The 21,406-nt window shown below is 41.0% G+C and overlaps 1 protein-coding gene across 1 annotated transcript in view; it reads left to right on the forward strand.

The window, feature by feature from the left end:
* Oseg2 (intraflagellar transport protein Oseg2) overlaps positions 1-21,406 on the forward strand; it is a 560,852-nt gene that overhangs the window by 14,905 nt on the left and 524,541 nt on the right. The window contains exons 3-4 of the mRNA XM_071675913.1: positions 8,533-8,718; positions 18,467-18,554. Of these exons, the coding sequence (XP_071532014.1) occupies positions 8,533-8,718; positions 18,467-18,554 (274 nt within the window). The remainder of the gene's footprint in view (positions 1-8,532; positions 8,719-18,466; positions 18,555-21,406) is intronic.

A 21,406-nucleotide genomic window follows, 5' to 3' on the forward strand; every position in this document is an offset into this window, starting at 1 on the left:
ATTATCTTGGAGAGGAAAAATGGGTATGTTTCAAGGAATAGTGGTTCCAACAATGCTATAGGGTTGTGAGGAATGGGCTATAGGTAGGGTTGTGTGGAAGAGGGTGAATGTATTGGAAATGAGATGTTTGAGGACAGTATGTCATACGGTGTGAGGTGGTTTGATCAAGTAAGTAATGAAAGGGTAAGAGAGATGTGTGGTAATAAAAAGAGTGTGGATGAGAGAGTGTTTTGAAATGGTGTACTCACATGGAGAGAATGAATGAAGAATGATTGACAAAGAGGATATATGTGTCAGAACTGGAGGGAGTGAGTAGAAGTGGGAGACCAAATCGGAGGTGGAAGGATGGAGTTAGAAAGAGATTGAGCGATTGGGGCCTGAACGTACAGGAGGGTGAAAAGCATGCAAGGAATAGAGTGATTTGGAATGTTGTGGTATACTGGGGTCGACCTGCTGTCATTGGATTGAACCAGGAAATAGAATGAATTGGAACGATGTGGTATACCGGGGTCGACATGCTATCATTGATTGAACCAGGGAATAGAGTGAATTGGAACAATGTGGTATACTGGGGTCGACGTGCTGTCATTGGATATGATAATGGTAATGATAATAATAATAATAATGTTTATTTATCTCATTGTTATACTTTGTCGCTGTCTCCCATGTTAGCTAGGTAGTGCAGGGAAACAGAAGAAAGAATGGCCCAACCTAGCCACGTACACTTGCATATACATACACGTCCACACACGCACATATACATACCTATACATTTTAATGTATACACATATATACATACACAGACATATACATATATACGCATGTACATAATTCATACTTGCTGCCTTTATTCATTCCCATCGCCACACATAGCATCCTCTATCCCCGCATGAGGTAGCTCTAGGAAAGAACAAGAGGCCACATTCGTTCACACTCAGTTTCTAGCTTTCATGTGTAAAGCACTGAAACCACAACTCCCTTTTCACATCCAGGCCTCACAAAACTTTCCATGGTTTACCCCAGACGCTTCACATGCCCTGGTTCAATCCATTGACAGCATGTCGACCCCGGTATACCACATCGTTCCAATTCACTCTATTACTTGCACACCTTTCACCCTCCTGTATGTTCAGGCCCCGATCACTGAAAATCTTTTTCACTCCATCCTTCCACCTCCCATTGGTCTCCCACTTCTTGATCCCTCCACCTCTGACACTTATATCTTCTTTGTCAATCATTCCTCACTCATTCTCTCCATGTGACCAAACCATTTCAATACACCCTCTTCTGCTTTCTCAACCATTTTCCCAGGAATACTCGACAAACATACCTCTGTAATTTGAACACTCATCTTTATCCCCTTTGCCTTTGTACAGTGGCACTATGCATGCATTCTGCCAATCCTCAGGCACTTCACCATGAACTATACATACACTGAATATCCTCACCAACCAGTCAACAACGCAGTCACCCCTTTTTTAATGAATTACATTGCGATACCATCCAAACCCGCCGCCTTGCCGGCTTTCATCTTCTGCAAAGCTTTCACTACCTCTTCTCTGTTTACCAGATCATTCTCCCTGAGCCTTTCACTTCGCACAGCACCTTGACCAAACCACCCTATATCTGCCACTTTATCATATTTGATTATTTATTTTCATTATACTTTGTCGCTGTCTCCCGCATTAGCGAGGGAGCGCAAGGAAACAGACAAAAGAATGGCCCAACCCACCCACATACACATGCATATACATACTTGTCCACACATGCACATATACATACCTATACATTTCAAAGTATACATTTTTTTTTTTTTTCATACTATTCGCCATTTCCCACATCAGCGAGGTAGCGTTAAGAACAGAGGACTGGGCCTTTGAGGAAACATCCTCGTCCAGCCCCCTTCTCTGTTCCTTCCTTTGGAAAAAAAAAAAAAAGAGAGAGGGGAGGATTTCCAGCCCCCCGCTCCCTTCCCTTTTAGTCGCCTTCTACGACATGCAGGGAATACGTGGGAAGTATTCTTTCTCCCCTATCCCCAGGGATAGTATACATATATATACTTTTTTTTTTATACTATTTGCCATTTCCTGCATCAGCAAGGGAGCAACATATATATACATGCACATACATATACATATATACACACGTACATAATTCATACTTGCTACCTTTATTCATTCCCGTTGCCCCCGCCACACATGAAAGGACAACCCCTTCCCCCCGCACGTGTGCAAGGTAGCGCTAGGAAAAGACAACAAAGGCCACATTTGTTCACACTCAGTCTCTAGCTGTCACGTATAATGCACCAAAACCACAGCTCCCTTTCCACATCCAGGCCCCACAAAACTTTCTATGGTTTACCCCAGAAGCTTCACAGGCCCTGGTTCAATCCGTTGATAGCATGTCGACCCTAGTATACCACATTGTTCCAGTTCACTGTATTTCTTACAAGCCTTTAACCCTCCTGCATGTTCAGGCCCTGATTGCTCAAAATCTTTTCACTCCATCGTTCCACCTCCAATTTGGTCTCCCACTTCGTGTTCCCTCCACCTTTGACACATATATCCTCTTTGTCAATCTTTCCTCACTCATTCTCTCCTTTGACCAAATCATTTCAAAACACTCTCGTCTGCTTTCTCAACCACACTCTTTTTATTACCACACATCTCTCTTACCGTTTCATTACTTACTTGATCAAACTACCTCACACTACATATTGCCCTTAAACATCTCATTTCCAACACATCCACCGTCCTTTACACAACCCTATCTATAGCCCACACCTCACAACCATATAACATTGTTGGAACCACTATTCCTTCAAACATACCCATTTTTGCTCTTCGAGATAATGTTTTCACCACACATTCTTCAATGCTCCCAGAACATTCACCCCCTCCCCCACCCTGTGACTCGCTTCTACTTCCATTGTTCTGTTCACTGCCAAATCCACTCCCAGATATCTAAAACACTTCACCTTCTCCAGTTTTTCTCCATTCAAACTTGCCTCCCATTTTTCTTGTCCCTCAACCCTACTGAGCCTAATAACCTTGCTCTTATTCACATTTACTCTCAGCTTTCTTCTTTCACACACTTTACCAAACTCAGTCACCAAATTCTACAGTTTGTCACCTGTATCAGCCACCAGTGCTGTATCATTAGTTAACAGCAACTGACTCACTTTCCAAGCCCTCTCATCCACAACTGACTACATACTTGCCCTTCTTTTCAAAACTCTTGCATTCACCTCCCTAACAACCCCATCCATAAACCAATTAAACAACCATGAGGACATCATACACCCCTGCTGCAGGCCAGCATTCATTGGGAACCAATCACTCTCCTCTTTTCTTAATCGTACTTATGCCATACATCCTTTGTAAAAACTTTTCACTACTTCTAACAACTTACCTCCCACACCTTATACCCTTAAAACCTTCCACAAAGCATCTATATCAACCCTATCATATGCCTTCTCCAGATCCATAAATGGTACATACAAATCTATCTGTTTTTTAAGTATTTCTCGCATACATTTTTCAAAGCAGACATTTGATTCACACATCTACCACTTCTAAAACCACACTGCTTTTCCCGATCTGATGCTCTGTTTATGCCTTCACCCTCAGTCAATACCCTCCCATATAATTTCCCTGGAATACTCAACCAGCTTATGCCTGTGTAGTTTGAACACTCACCTTTATCCCCTTTGCCTTTGTACAGTGGCACTGTGCATTCATTCCTCCAATCCTCAGGCACTTCACCGTGGTCCATACATACACTGAATATCCTTAACAACCAATCACAAACAGAGTCACCCCCATCTTAATAAATTCCACTGCAATACCATCCAAACCCTCTGCCTTTCTGGATTTCATATTGTGCAAAGCTTTCACTGCCACTCCTGTCTTCCCCAAATCATTCTCCCTGACCCTTTCGCTTCGTACACCACCCTGACCAGAACACCCTATATCTGCCACTCTATAATCAAACACATTCAACAAACCTTGAAAATACTTACTCCACTCTTTCTCACTCCATCACTATCTATTATCACTTCCCCACTTGCTCCCTTCACCGATGTTCCCATTTGTTCTCTTGTTTTATGCACGTTATTTACCTCCTTCCTAAACATCTTTTTATTCTCCCTAAACTTTAATGATAATCTCTTACTATAATTCTCATTTTCCATCTTTTTCAACTCTTGCACCTTTCTCTTGACCTCTTGCCACAGAGTTTTATACATCTCCTAGTCATTTGCACTACTTCCCTGCAAATATCATCCAAATGCCTCTTTTCTCTTTTAGTAATAATCTTACTTCTTCATCCCACCACTAACTACCCTTTCTGATCTGCTCCTCCCACCTTTCTCATACCACATGCATCTTTTGCACAAAACATCATTGCTTCCCTAAATATTCCATTCCTCACCCACTCCCCTCACATCATTTACTCTCACCTTTTGCCATTCTACACTCAGTCTCTCCCGATACTTCCTATCACAGGTCTGCTTTCCAAGCTCTCTTACTCTCATCACTTAATAGCTGTTTCCTGCATCAGCGAGTTAGCACCAGGAAACAGACGAAAAATGGCCCATCCATTCGTATACACATATGTATACATAAATGCCCACACATGCAGATATACATACACATACACAGATGTATACATAATACACACATACATGTTCATACTTGCTCACCTTCATCCATTCCTGTCGCCACCATGTCACACAGGAAATAGCATTACTACCCCTGCTTCAGCAAGGTAGTGCCAGGAAAACAGACAAAGAAGGCCACATTTGCCCACACCTAGTCTCCAGCTGCCATGTGTAATGCACCGAAACCACTGCTCCCCATCCATATTCAGGCCCCACAGACCCCTCTATGGCCCACCCAAGATGCCTCATATACCCTGGTTCAGTCCATTGACAGTGTGTTGCCTCCAGTATACCACATTTTATCTATTCACTCTATTCCTTGCATGCCTTTCACCCTCCTGTACTTTCAGGCCTTGACTGCTCAAAATACTCTTCACACCATCCTTCCACCAATTTAGTCTCCTGCTTCTCCTTCTTCCCTTCACCTCTGACACATATATCCTCTTTGCTAATCTTTCCTCACTCATCTCTCCATATGTCCCATCTATTTCAGCACACCCTCTTCTGCTCTCTCAACCACACTTTTTATTTCCACACATCTCTCTTACCCTTTCATTACTTACTCGATCAAACCCTATCACACCACATATTGTCCTCATACATTTCATCTCCAAAACATCCACCCTCCTCTGTACAACCCTGTCTATAACCCATACCTTGCACCCATATGATATTGTTGGAACTACTATTCCTTCAAACATACCCATTTTTGCCCTCCGAAATGATGTTCTCTCTTTCCACACATTCTTCATCGCCCCCAGAACCTTCGGCCCCTCCCCCACCTCATGAATTGCTTCCACTTCCTTGGTTCCGCTCACTTCTGTGTTTACTCTCAGGTATCTAAAAATTCTTCCTCCAATTTTTTCCATTCATTCAAGCTTACATCCCAGTTAACTTTTCCCTAATACCCTTGCTCTTATTCACATTTACTCTCAACTTTCTCCTTTCACACACTTTTCCAAAGTCAGTCACCTGTGTTTTGCTGTTTCTCACTCGAATTAGCCACCAGTGCTGTATCACCGGTGAATGACTGACTCACTTCCTAAGCACTCTCATCCCCAATAGATTGTATGCTCGCCCCTCTCTCCAAAGCTCTTGCATTTACCTCCCTAACCACCCCATCTACAAATTATGGCCATCACATACCCATGCCGCAGACTGAACTTCACTGGAAACCAATCGCTCTCCTTTCTTCTTACTCATACAAATGCCTTACACCCTTAATAAAAACTTCTCACTACTTCTAGCAGCTTACTTCCCATGCCATATACTCATGACCTTCCACAAAGCATCTCTATCAACCATATCATATGCCTTCTCCAGATCCATAAATGGTACGTACAAATCCATTTATTTTTCTAAGTATTTCTCATACACATTCTTCAAAGCAAACACCTGATCCACACTTCCTCTACCACTTCAGAAACCACACTGCTCCCCTCAAAGCTGATGTTCTGTACATGCCTTCAATCTTTCAATCAATACCCTTCCATACAGTTTTCCAGGATTACTCAACAAACTTATTGCTCTGTAGTTTAAATACTCACCTTTATCCCCTTTATCTTTGTACAGTGGCACTATACATGCTTTCCACCAATTCTCAGGCACATCACCATGATCCATACATACATTGAATATCCTAACCAATCAGTCAACAGCATTTCCTTCCTTAGTGAATTCAACTGCAATACCATCCAAACCCGCCACCTTGCCGGATTTTTTCTTTAGCAAAGCTTTCACCACCTCTTCTCTCTTCACAAAACCACTCTCCCTGACAACCTCACTTCACACACCACCCTGACCAAAACACCCTACTTCTGCCACTCTAGCATCAAACACATTCAACAGTCCTTCAAAATACTCACTCCATCTCCTTTTCACTTCATCTCTACTTGTTACCACTTTCCCCTTTCCCCTTTCACCAGTGTTCCCATTTGTTCTCTCATGCACTTTATTTTCCTCCATCCAAAACATCTTTTTATCTTTCCTAAAGTTTAATGATACTCTCTCACCCCAACTCTCATTTGCCCTCTTTTTCAACCCTTGCACCTTCAACTTGACCTCCTCCCTCTGGCTCTACATATATATGCATTAATATTCTTAATTTTTCTGAAAATCCTTATGTTGTGAGGTCACCTTTTGCTATATTTTAGTACAGAGATTGTTGATGATATAGAGATAAAAAAGAAACAATTTGCAGATTACATGGTACTACTGAAATTATGATTTTTAAAAGTATTTGAAATAGGGTAATTTATGATTTATTTGTATGTATGACTCATGGTGAGGTGCCTGAGAATTGGCGGAATGCGTGCATAGTGCCAGTGTACAAAGGCAAAGGGGATAAGAGTGAGTGCTCAAATTTCAGAGGTATAAGTTTGTTGAGTATTCCTGGTAAATTATATGGGAGGGTATTGATTGAGAGGGTGAAAGCATGTACAAAGCATCAGATTGGGAAGAGCAGTGTGGTTTCAGAAGTGGTAGAGGATGTGTGGATCAGGTGTTTGCTTTGAAGAATGTATGTGAGAAATACTTAGAAAAGCAAATGGATTTGTATGTAGCATTTATGGATCTGGAGAAGGCATATGATAGAGCTGATAGAGATGCTCTTTGGAAGGTATTAAGAATATATGGTGTGGGAGGCAAGTTGTTAGAAGCAGTGAAAAGTTTTTGTTGAGGATGTAAGGCATGTGTACGTGTAGGAAGAGAGGAAAGTGATTGGTTCTCAGTGAATGTAGGTTTGTTTAATTTGTTTATGGAAGGGGTTGTTAGGGAGGTGAATGCAAGAGTTTTGGAAAGAGGGGCAAGTATGAAGTCTGTTGTGGATGAGAGAGCTTGGGAAGTGAGTCAGTTGTTGTTCGCTGATGATACAGCGCTGGTGGCTGATTCATGTGAGAAACTGCAGAAGCTGGTGACTGAGTTTGGTAAAGTGTGTGAAAGAAGAGAGTTAAGAGTAAATGTGAATAAGAGCAAGGTTATTAGGTACAGTAGGGTTGAGGGTCAAGTCAATTGGGAGGTAAGTTTGAATGGAGAAAAACTGGAGGAAGTAAAGTGCTTTAGATATGTGGGAGTGGATCTGGCAGCGGATGGAACCATGGAAGCGGAAGTGGATCATAGGGTGGGGGAGGGGGCGAAAATCCTTGGAGCATTGAAGAATGTGTGGAAGTCGAGAACATTATCTCGGAAAGCAAAAATAGGTATGTTTGAAGGAATAGTGGTTCCAACAATGTTGTATGGTTGCGAGGCGTGGGCTATGGATAGAGTTGTGCGCAGGAGGGTGGATGTGCTGGAAATGAGATGTTTGAGAACAATGTGTGGTGTGAGGTGGTTTGATCGAGTAAGTAACGTAAGGGTAAGAGAGATGTGTGGAAATAAAAAGAGCGTGGTTGAGAGAGCAGAAGAGGGTGTTTTGAAATGGTTTGGGCACATGGAGAGAATGAGTGAGGAAAGATTGACCAAGAGGATATATGTGTCGGAGGTGGAGGGAACGAGGAGAAGTGGGAGACCAAATTGGAGGTGGAAAGATGGAGTGAAAAAGATTTTGAGTGGTCGGGGCCTGAACATGCAGGAGGGTGAAAGGCGGGCAAGGAATAGAGTGAATTGGATCGATGTGGTATACCGGGGTTGACGTGCTGTCAGTGGATTGAATCAGGGCATGTGAAGCGTCTGGGGTAAACCATGGAAAGCTGTGTAGGTATGTATATTTGTGTGTGTGGACGTGTATGTATATACATGTGTATGGGGGTGGGTTGGGCCATTTCTTTCGTCTGTTTCCTTGCGCTACCTCCTAAACAAAAAAAAAATGATTTATTTGTATTCAAATGTTTTAAAGCTAGTCGGTTTGCTTTAAGATCTTACATTTCTTTTTACAGGGGAGAAAAGAAGGTTATATGCAATAAATTTGTACAGTCATCACAAGTGACATGTCTGACATGGCCATTTGAGGGACCAATTATCTTTGGCTTGCTTGAGGGAAAAGTTCGTGCAGCTAATGTCAAGACTAACAAATCTCAGACTCTCTACCAGACAGACTCTTATGTTGTGTCACTTGTTCCAAAGTAAGTCAACCATCAGTGCATTTCTTTGCAATGCTTTTCTTTTGTCAGCTGTGGCAAAAATAAGATGATAATTTAGTTACTTTTCAAGCTGAATCTGAATATAGAAAGAAAGATGGTTAAGAAAAACTCTAGTAGGTGGCAGGCATCCACCAACTAGGAAGGACCATGCTGCCTTGGTATTGGAAGGGTAATAGATTGTGTTGCTATTGTAATGAAGACTTTGAACACTTACTACTGTGCTCATTTGCCCTGCACTCTGTATACATATATGCACATACAATATCACTACACTTTATGACCCCTGGTCCCAACCAGTGGATGTGGTCAGTTTTCTGAGCACTGCAGGAGCCCCTTAAAGACAGAAAGGACTCTTGGGGCATGAAGTAAGTATATTTTATTTGTTATATTAAGAATGGCCTCACGCACCCACATACACATATATACATCACATATATATGCATAAACACCCACACACGCACATATGCATGCCTATACATTTCATTGTTATCCCTGGGATAGGGGAGAAAGAATACTTCCCATGTATTCCCTGTGTGTCGTAGAAGGCGACTAAAAGGGGAGGGAGCTGGGGGCTGGAAATCCTCCCCTCTCATTTTTAATTTACCAAAAGAAGGAACAAAGAAGGGGGCCAAGAGAGGATATTCCCTCAAAGGCTCAGTTTTTGTTCTTAACGCTACCTTGCTAATGTGGGAAATGGCAATTAGTATGAAAAAAAAAATTATTATCCCAGGACATCTTAAGAGAAGATCCTGGTTTTACCCAGGACTTCTTTTCAGGAGCTCCTGTAGCTGCAAGGCTGTGCCTGTGTTTAAGAAAGGTGATGGGGAACTGCAGGCCTGTCTCATTTCAGGTATGGTTTGTAAAACAATGGTAAAGATAATAAGAAAGCAAGTAAATGTCTTCTTGTAAAGGAGGAACCTTTTGAGACAATATGATTTTAGGGAAAGAAGGTCATGCATAGCCAGTCATCTGGAATTCAGTAATAGAAAGAGATGGTGTATCTATGTGGGAGGGAATTGCTTACCATGAGCTCCGGTCATGGACTCTGAATTTGCTTGATAGTGCTTTAATCCACATAAATGAGAAACATGAGAATGTATTTGAATTAGTTTTAACTACAAGTGAGGATCTCATCAATAATGTTGAAATTTGCAAAAAGAGTGATAAAATTGATCACCAACAAATTACTTTTGAGGTCACCTTCAATGCTGCATTCTTTTGCATCAATCATGTACTCGTTCATTCTGGTCCCTTCATCCACCACTTTTGCACCATAAAAGTACATCTTTACATCTGTGCTAACAAGTTTTTTGTTTAATTTCATGTTTTGTCTTCTGTTTGCTCTCTTCTTACATCTCCCAAATGGTCCACTGTCCACATCATCGATCTGTTTTAAGAATTTAAAGATTGTGATCAGGTCACCCCCTCACTCTTCTCTCTTCTAGAGTTAGCAGATTTAAAGCCTTTAGTCTTGCCATTCACCATAGATTTCTCAATTCTGGTACCATGTTTATTGTCCTCCTTTGGACCTTCTCTTAAAGCTGTTTGTGCTTCTACAGGTGAGGTGACTTAGCTTGAGTAGGATATTCTAGCTTTGGCCCTATTCATGTATTTGAAAGGTTATTTATTTATTTATTATACTTTGTTGTTGTCTTCCGCATTAGCAATGTAGTGCAAGGAAACAGACAAAAGAATGGCCCAACCCACCCACATACATATGAATATACATAAACGCCCATAGATGCACATATACATACCTATACATTTCAACGTATACATACATATACATATATATATATATGTACATATTTATACATGCTTCCTTCATCCATTCCCGCCACCACCCCACCACACATGAAGTGGCACCCCTCTCCCCCTGCTTGCATGCGAGGTAGCATTCGGAAAAGACAACAAAGGTCACTTTTGCTCACACTCAGTCTCTAGCTGTCATGTGTAATGCACTGAAATCACAGCTCCCTTTCCACATCCAGGCCCCTCAAAACTTTTTATGGCTTAACCCAGACACTTCACATACCCTGGTTTGATCCATTGCCAGCAGGTCGACCCTGATATACCATATCATCCCAATTCATTGTATTCCTTGCACGCCTTTCACCCTCCTGTATGTTCAGGTATCCTAATATTTTTAAGCAGATAGCTTTTCTCCTTTGCTATTCTCCTAATGTGGGACTCTGATAATAGGTTTGGAATGATGCTGATTCCCAAGTCCTTTTCATGCACAGAATCTTGAAGCTTAATCCTGCTAGATGATAATCATATTGAAGCCTTCTTTCACTTTTTCCCATCTTCATTACTATATATTTACTTGGATTGAATTTCAGTAGCCATGTATCAAACCAACTTTGGAGTATGTTAAGGTCCCTTTGTAAGCTGAAGCATTCCCCCTTACTTTTCACTACCCCTGACTTATGCATCATCTGCAAACATATTCAGTTAGGAATCTATACCATCTGGCAAGTTGTTCACATGCATGGAGGAATATGAAAGGGTGACAAAAAGTTTAGATGAAAGTGCAGTATATGTAGGGATGCAGTCATATGTGAATGAGGTGTTTAGAATGTTTAGAGAAAGACTGTTAAAGTTTGTATTTGGACACAAGGTTGTGAGATATAAGAATGAAATTGAAAATGCTGGTAGTCAGATGAGGTTAGCAATGCTGTGGAAGAAAGGAAAAAAGAACATGGTAGATTGCTTGAAATGAATTTATGAGTGGAAGTTCAGCAAAGGAGAAGGGAAGAATATAAGATGTTTAAGCAGAATGTTAAGAGGCTGATAAGCAGAGCAAAGAAAGGGTATATGAAGAGTTTGGAAGAAAATTTAGGGAAAAGTTATAAGAAAATAAGAAATTATGCTGGTAGGTGGTGAAATGGAAAAGAGGTGGATGTAAGAGTGGAAATGGAAATGTGAAATGTAAGGAAGAGGAGTTACTGAATCAAAAGGATGAGGTAAAAGGATACAAGTGCAGGGGCCCATAGCAAGAAGGGAGGTAAAGAGGGCAGTAATGAGGCTGAAGATAGGAAAGGCAGCTGGAGTGGATGGGATTACAACTGAAATTTTGAAGTATGGAGGAGAAAGTGTGATAGAGTGATGCATCTGATAAGTGATTTAGCTTTGAAGCGGAAGAGTGTACCTGAAAATTGGGTGAAAGCTGTTGTTATTCCTTTGTTCAAAGGAAAAGGTACAGAAGATGTGTTTAGTCAATAAAGAGAAATAAGTTTGTTCAATATACCTGGAAAAGTGTATGCAGGACTACTGATTGATAGAGTGATGGAAGTAACTGAATGCAGAATAAGTGAGGACAAGTGGGTTTTAGGAAAGAAAGAGGATGTATAGACCAAATTTTTGCAGTGATCATGACTTTGGAAAAGTATTTAGTGAAAGGTAAGAAGCAGTTTGCAGCTTTTATGGATCTGTTTGCAGCTTTTATGGATCTGGAGGAAGTGTATGACAGACTCGAGTGGAATGCATTATGGCCTGTTTTATGGATGCATGGGTAAGGGGAGGATAAATTTTAGATGGTGTGAAAGCTTTCTGGAGAGAAGCACGTCTATGAGTGGATGGAGAGTTAAGTGAAAGTTTCAGTGTAGAGATGGGTATGAGGCAGAGTTGTGTGATGTTACTGTGGTTTTTTATCACACATATATGGATTGACAAAGAGGATATATGTGTCAGAGGTGGAGGGAAGAAGAAGTGGGAGACCAAATTGGAGGTGGAAGGATGGAATGAAAAAGATCTTGAGTGATCGGGGCCTGAACATACAGGAGGGTGAAAGAATTGCAAGGAATAGAGTGAAATGGAACGATGTGGTATACCAGGGTCGACATGCCATCAATGGATTAAGCCAAGGCATGCGAAGCGTTTGGGGTAAACCATGGAAAGGTCTGTGGAGCCTAGATGTGGAAAGGGAGCTGTGGTTTCAGTGCATTACACATGGCAGCTAGAGACTGAGTGTGAACGAATGTGGCCTTTTTTATCTGTCTTTCTGGCAATACTTCTCTGAAGCGAAGGGTAGCGATGCTGTTTACTGTGTGGCAGGGTAGTGACAGGAATGGATGAAGGCAAGCAAGTATGAATATGTACATGTGTAAAAAGATATATGTATTTATTTATTATACTTTGTCCCTGTCTCCCGCGTTAGCGAGGTAGCGCAAGGAAACAGATGAAAGAATGACCCAACCCACCCACATACACATGTATATACATATACGTCCACACACAGCATATATACGTACCTATACATCTCAACGTATACATATATATATATATACACACACAGACATATACATATATACACATGTACATACTTCATACTGTCTGCCCTTATTCATTCCCATCGCCACCCCGCCACACATGAAATGACAACCCCCTCCCCCCCACACGTGTGCGAGGTAGCGCTAGGAAAAGACAACAAAGGCTACATTTGTTCACACTCAGTCTCTAGCTGTCATGTATAATGTACCAAAACCACAGCTCCCTTTCCACATCCAGGATCCACAAAACTTTCCATGGTTTACCCCAGACGCTTCACATGCCCTGGTTCAATCCATTGACAGCATGTCAACCCCTGTATACCACATCGTTCCAATTCACTCCATTCCTTGCCCGCCTTTCACCCTCCTGCATGTTCAGGCCCCGATCACTCAAAATCTTTTTCACTCCATCTTTCCACCTCCAATTTGGTCTCCCACTTCTCCTCGTTCCCTCCACCTGACACATATATCCTCTTTCTCAGTCTTTCCTCACCCATTCTCTCCATGTGACCAAACCATTTCAAAACACCCTCTTCTGCTCTCTCAACCACACTCTTTTTATTACCACACATCTCTCTTACCCTTTCATTACTTACTCGATCAAACCACCTCATACCACATGTTGTCCTCAAACATCTCATTTCCAGCACATCCACCCTCCTCCACACAACTCTATCTATAGCCCATGCCTCCCAACCATATGACATTGTCGGAACCACTATTCCTTCAAACATACCCATTTTTGCTTTCCAAGATAACTTTCTCGACTTCCACGCATTTTTCAATGCTCCCAAAACTTTCGCCCCCTCTCCCACCCTATGATTCACTTCGCTTCCATGGTTCCATCTGCTGCCAAATCCACTCCCAGATATCTAAAACACTTAACTTCCTCCAGTTTTTCTCCATTCAAACGTACCTCCCATTTTTCTTGCCCCTCAGCCCTACTGAACCTAATAACCTTGCTCTTATTCACATTTACTCTCAGCTTTCTTCTTTCACACACTTTACCAAACTCAGTCACCAGTTTCTGCATTTGCTCACCCGAATAAGCCATCAGCGCTGTATCATCAGCAAACAACAACGTACTTCCCAAGCTCTCTCATGCACAACAGACTTCATACTTGCCCCTCTCTCCAAAACTCTTGCATTCACCTCCCTAACAACCCCATCCATAAGCAAATTAAACAACCATGGAGACATTACGCACCCCTGCCGCAAACCTACATTCACTGAGAACCAATCTTTTTCCAGTCTTCCTACTCGTACACATGCCTTACATCCTTGTTAAAAACTTTTCACTGCTTCTAACAACATGCCTTCCACACCATATATTCTTAATACCTTCCACAGAGCATCTCTATCAACTATATCATATACCTTCTCCAGATCCATAAATGCTACATACAAATCCATTTGCTTTTCTAAGTACTATTATTATTGTTATTATTATCATCACTATACTTAACCCCTGTTTCCTGAGTTAGTGAGTTAGCACAAGGAGCCAGACGAAAGAATGGCCCAACCCCTCATATACACATATGTATACATAAACACCCACACATGCACATATGCATACATATGCATATCAACATATACATACACAGACACATACATATGCATATCAACATATACATTCACAGACACATTACATGTATATACACATGTATATATTCATGCTTGCTGCCTTCACCCATTCCCGTCACTGCCCCACCACACAGGAAATAGTCCCCCTGCCAGTGAGGTAGCGCTAGGGAAAGAAAAAAATGGCCTTATTCGCTCACACTCAATCCCTAGCTGTCATGTGTAATGCACTGAAACCACAGCACCCTTTCCACATCCATGCCCTGCAGACCTTTCCATGGTTTACCCCAGACACTTCACATGCCCTGGATAAGTCCATTGACAGCACAGCGACCCCATTATACCACATCATTCCAATTCACTCTATTCTTTGCATGCCTTTCACCCTCCTGAATGTTCAGGCCCCGATTGCTCAAAATATTTTTCACTCCATCATTCCACCTCAAATATGGTCTCCCACTTCTCCTCCTTCCCTCCACCTTTGACACATATATCCTCTTTGTCAATCTTTCCTCACTCTTTCTCTCCATGTTTCCAAACAATTTCAACACACCCTCTTCTGTTCTCTCAACCACACTCTTTTTATTACCACACATCTCTCTTACCCTTTCTTTACTTACCGGATCAAACCACCTCACACCACATTTTATCCTCATACATTTCCATCACATCCACCCTCCTCCGTACAACCCTATCTATATCCCATACCTTGCAACCATGTAACATTGTTGGAACCACTATTCCCTCAAACATACCCACTTTTGCTCTCCAAGATAACATTCCCACCTTCCACACATTCTTCAACACTTCCATACATTTGTTCATAAATGCTTGCCTTCATCCATTCCTGTTGCTACCCCGCCACACAGGAAATGTATATATATATAAATAGATAGATGGATGGATAGATAGAAAGGATAATGGTCCCGAGACAGAATGTTAGGGCACTCCACTGGTGACCTCCACTCATTTGGAGAAGGAATTCATTTGTTTCCCTCTAATAAGATAATCTCTTGTAGTCAAGATATAAAAAATCTACCCAGCCCTCCCTTTTGTCTAAGACATAGCTCATTCTCTCTTATCTAAGAGGTTTGTTGCATACAATCTCCTTTCCCTAAAACTGTGGTGCCTCTCAATTAGGTGATTTCTCCTTTGTAGAAAAGTCATCCATTTGCCTTTTTATTAACTTTAATAGTACGTTAAAGACAATGCTCGTCGAGGTGACTGATCTGTATTGTATTGCCTCTTCTCTTTCATTTCTTTTAGATAGGTTTTATGTTCAGCCTTTTCCACTCTTGGCACTTTCCCTTTTTCCAGCAACATCTTGAACAAGAGGTCTATCTAATGTATCTGCACACATCTTCAGCACATAAGATTGATTTCAAGACCATGAGCTTTATGTGAGTTAAGAGCTTTTAGTATTTTGTTAATGTCTTTTCTAGCAATCCTGACTTTTTGTAAGGCCTCCATCTCACAAGTGATGGAGCTATAGTGTCTTCCACTATGAAAACACTTTTGAACTTGTTATTCTATTCCACACGCAACCTTCCATCATGCTCTGCTATTGTTCCTCTGAATCCCATAACCTGATTAGCTGCTTTTTAACTGACGATCTACTTCTAATGAATTTATGGTAAAGTTTTGGATTTTCACCTGCCTTATCAGTACTATTTTTTCAGAATTTCTTTGTTCATCTTTTCTTAACCTACTATCTCAATTATTTTCTCCCATATCTTGCATAAGCTGTGTAGCTGAAGTGTTGCTTATATATTTGCCTTTACGTATCTTAGCCTCAGGCTTTTTGATATCTTTGATTAAATGATTCTTCCCTCTTTTTAAACCTTCCTTCAATATTCAAAGCAAGATGTGCACATGTTCTCACTCTCATATTGTAAATTTCACAAAACTTTTTACCTCAATTCCCTGGTTCTTGGCTACTGAACTCCATGTTCCAATTTATGCCACCATAGAAGTTGTTAAGTTCTCTGTAGTTTCCATGATTATATCTCCTCCTCAAGTCCTGTTTCATATCTACTCTTTTAATATCCTCATTTATCACATAATCAAACTTTAGCATTACATGATCACCTTTTCCAAATGGTGTGTCATATATGATATTATCATTATCCATGCTAGTCTTTCTAGGCAAGCGAAGATAAGATATAGTAATGAGGGTGAGTCAGTCCCTTTCATCCTAGTATGTTCACTGACATGCTGGTACATGAAATTTTAAAGTACAGGTACACCACTGATTTTCTGGCACTCTTGGTTCCAAAGCCTTGCCAAATTGACCATTTTGCCGGACCAACCATGGTCATGTAATAATGATTCATCAACACACCTCTAACTCACTAATTATACATCTCTCATGTGTCTAAAGTATACCATGGACTACTAGAAATTTAAACTAATATTAAATGTAAATTGAATAAATAAATGAAATGCATTATACACCTGCTCAGGACTGAGGTGCTCGTCAGCTATGAGTTTTGCAAATTCGTCCACATACTCAGCAGCTCCTTTGTGGTTTGCAGACTTCTTTTCTACGCACACTTTATTCATGGAAACTTCATGACACTTTTTGAATTTTTGAATCCATCCTTCGCTATAGTCACGCTCATGTTGTAAGCTAAGTTCTTTATGGAACAACTTAGCCTTGTCCATTATCATGCTACCTGACAAGTCCACTCCATCACTCCGACGCTGTTGAAACCATTCATCATCACTCGATCATGCTCAGTACTCTTACCATCTTTCATAGTTTTTCTAATCCTCATTTGCTTCTTGGAGTTGCTGTCTGCATAGAATTTCAATATTTTCTCCCTTTGCTTCTTTATATCATAAACAGTTGATGAACCAATACTGTAGATATCACGCAGCTTATGAACTGAAACACCACGGACTATTTTTTTCAACAGTTCTACTTTATCTTAGATCAATATGGACTGGCGTTTACGTTTAACACCACGACTGACACTCTCATATGTCTTAGAAGCAATAGCGAAGGCTGAATTTAAGCAAAATAAGCTAAGAATCTCACAGAATTGCAGTATCATGACCAACAAGTGGTGATACCCAGTAAACTAGTCTGGTGGCCGCTGTAATTTCTAGTTCCCACACGTAATTTTGTCTGGACTAAAGGAGGTGCCGAACCATCAGTTGCTGGAAAATCGGTGGTATACCAGTACTTACTCTAGGAACATATGTCTCCTTGATTCCTTGTCACCAAGAGAATCCAAATCTGCCAATCTGTCTCCTTATAGTTGAAATCCTTCATCATTACCTTCTCTGAGAAGTGTATGATTGACTGCTTCATGTACCATCTTGATGGCTCCTTTGTTGTTTTCATTGTATATTTGTTCTGGATAATTAAAATTCTTTGAAGGATTATATATCATCAACTCAGTTATACCCCCCTTTCTTTCAGTTACCTTTCCCCTTGTATATTTTTTGAATGGGCTACATGTGTAATTACTACTTTTTAATTATTATTTGTTTGTTACAAGGAGAGACTTTTGCACTCGTGTTACCCAGTATCTTAACCTTGTATGTATGTCCCATGTCTTTACTCCTATGTCTGTATACAACACATGCACACACTACCCCAAGCCTATGATAGGTACTCATTTTATTGACCATCACTGAAGAGGAGAATTGAACAGGTGAATGGACTGTGGACTGGCTGCCTTGATTAGGCCTTGGACTTATGTGGGTTTGATCCTAGATGGCTCATACATGCATGACAGTCAGTAACACCAACCACTACATCACAGGGGTTTGTGTGTGTGTGTGTGTGCTTAACAATATAAGGCTAAGTGTATTTGGAACATGTGAAACAGAGTATACTGTGATACTACTATAGAACATTTTTCACACAGTTTGCGAGGCACTGCATTTCTTTCTGGCCATGCTGATGGATCAGTGGTACGGTTCTATGTTGCTGATGACCCATATGCTGAGCCACAGGTAAGCTAGGAATCATGCTGTTTTCATTTGTTGTTTTATGCATGTCTAATTATTTAACTTGATTACCATTTACATAGAGTCATTCAAACCTTACTGCCCTCTCCTACATCCTCATCTGAGGAGACTGATTCCTTTATATCAAGTACATCATATCATGATAATTCACCTTGAATGTTGATTTATTAGAACAAGTGAGAAGTACCGTATCTCATGAAAAAAATACTTCCACAGCACATTATCATTAGTCATTCTATTGGAATAGTCACTGAAAGTACTTGTAAATCTGTGCATTCAGTTTGCCTTCCATATGTACCAGTAACCACACAATCATATATAGTTTTAGAAAAAAAAATTGTTTTGTACTTCACAAAGCTTAATCATTTGTATTAGCATGTATGTAAGTTCCTTCCTTGTGACTCCTTCATGGATCATGTAAAACATTCATCACTAATAGGAGTCCAGTGATTAGACATACTGTTACATAGAAAAATCACAGAATTAGTTCCGAAACAACACACCCTGAAAATTTAGGAGCTCTCTAGAATGGGGGTTTATCAAGAAAATAAAAAATAAATGTATTGTACTCATCATTTAGTAGAAAAAATCAAGGAAAGTTAAGAAAAGCAAAAATTTAGGCAAACCTTACTTTATTTAGTGCTGTGCAGACATTTAATGTTTGACTTCTAGCTGGGGATAGGGGAGAAAGAATACTTCCCACGCATTCCTCACAGTTTGTAGAAGGTGACTAAAGGGGACGGGAGCTTGGGGCTAGAAACCCTCCCCTCCTTGTCTTTTAACTTTCTAAAAGGGGAAACAGAAGGAGTGACGCAGGGTGTGCTCATACTCCTCAAAGGCTCAGATTGGGGTGTCTAAATGTGTGTGGATGCAACGAAGATGAGAAAAAAGGAGAGATAGGTAGTATGTTTGAGGAAAGGAACCTGGATGTTTTGGCTCTGAGTGAAACGAAGCTCAAGGGTAAAGGGGAAGAGTGGTTTGGGAATGTCTTGTGAGTAAAGTCAGGGGTTAGTGAGAGGACAAGAGCAAGGGAAGGAGTAGCACTACTCCTGAAACAGGAGTGGAGGGAGTATGTGATAGAGTGTAAGAAAGTAAACTCTAGATTGATATGGGTAAAACTGAAAGTGGATGGAGAGAGATGGGTGATTATTGGTGCATATGCACCTGGTCATGAGAAGAAAGATCATGAGAGGCAAGTGTTTTGGGAGCAGCTGAATGAGTGTGTTAGTAGTTTTGATGCACGAGACCGGGTTATAGTGATAGGTGATTTGAATGCAAAGGTGAGTAATGTGGCAGTTGAGGGAATAATTGGTGGACATGGGGTGTTCAATGTTGTAAATGGAAATGGTGAAGAGCTTGTAGATTTATGTGCTGAAAAAGGACTGGTGATTGGGAATACCTGGTTTAAAAAGAGAGATATACATAAGTATACGTATGTAAGTAGGAGAGATGGCCAGAGAGCGTTATTGGATTACGTGTTAATTGATAGGCGCGTGAAAGAGAGACTTTTGGATGTTAATGTGCTGAGAGGTGCAGCTGGAGGGATGTCTGATCATTATCTTGTGGAGGCGAAGGTGAAGATTTGTGGGGGTTTTCAGAAAAGAGGAGAGAATGTTGGGGTGAAGAGAGTGGTGAGAGTAAGTGAGCTTGGGAAGGAGACCTGTGTGAGGAAGTACCAGGAGAGACTGAGTACAGAATGGAAAAAGGTGAGAACAAAGGAGGTAAGGGGAGTGGGGAAGGAATGGGATGTATTTAGGGAAGCAGTGATGGCTTGCACAGAAGATGCTTGTGGTATGAGAAGCGTGGGAGTTGGGCAGATTAGAAAGGGTAGTGATTGGTGGGATGAAGAAGTAAGATTATTAGTGAAAGAGAAGAGAGAGGCATTTGGATGATTTTTGCAGGGAAATAATGCAAATGAGTGGGAGATGTATAAAAGAAAGAGGCAGGAGGTCAAGAGAAAGGGGTAAGAGGTGAAAAAGAGGACAAATGAGAGTTGAGGTGAGAGAGTATCATTGAATTTTAGGGAGAATGAAAAGATGTTTTGGAAGGAGGTGAATAAAGTGCGTAAGACAAGGGAACAAATACTTAGAAAAGCAAATGGATTTGTATGTAGCATTTATGGATCTGGAGAAGGCATATGATAGAGTTGATAGAGATGCTCTGTGGAAGGTATTAAGAATATATGGTGTGGGAGGGAAGTTGTTAGAAGCAGTGAAAAGTTTTTATCTAGGATGTTAGGCATGTATACATGTAGGAAGAGAGGAAAGTGATTGTTTCTCAGTGAATGTAGGTTTGTGGCAGGGGTGTGTGATGTCTCCATGGTTGTTTGATTTGTTTATGGATGGGGTTGTTAGGGAGGTGAATGCAAGAGTTTTGGAAAGAAGGGCAAGTATGCAGTCTGTTGTGGATGAGAGAGCTTGGGAAGTGAGTCAGTTGTTGTTCGCTGATGATACAGCGCTGGTGGCTGATTCATGTGAGAAACTGCAGAAGCTGGTGACTGAGTTTGGTAAAGTGTGTGAAAGAAGAAAGCTGAGAGTAAATGTAAATAGAGCAAGGTTATTAGGTACAGTAGGGTTGAGGGTCAAGTCAATTGGGAGGTAAGTTTGAATGGAGAAAAACCGGAGGAAGGAAAGTGTTTTAGATATCTGGGAGTGGATTTGGCAGTGGATGGAATCATGGAAGTGGAAGTGAATCATAGGGTGGGGGAGGGGGCAAAAGTTCTGGGAGCATTGAAGAATGTGTGGAAGTCGAGAACATTATCTCGGAAAGCAAAAATAGGTATGTTTGAAGGAATAGTGGTTCCAACAATGTTGTATGGTTGCAAGGCGTGGGCTATG

The sequence above is a fragment of the Panulirus ornatus genome, chromosome 21 (assembly GCF_036320965.1).
Source record: "Panulirus ornatus isolate Po-2019 chromosome 21, ASM3632096v1, whole genome shotgun sequence".
NCBI classification, from domain to species: Eukaryota; Metazoa; Arthropoda; class Malacostraca; order Decapoda; family Palinuridae; genus Panulirus; species Panulirus ornatus.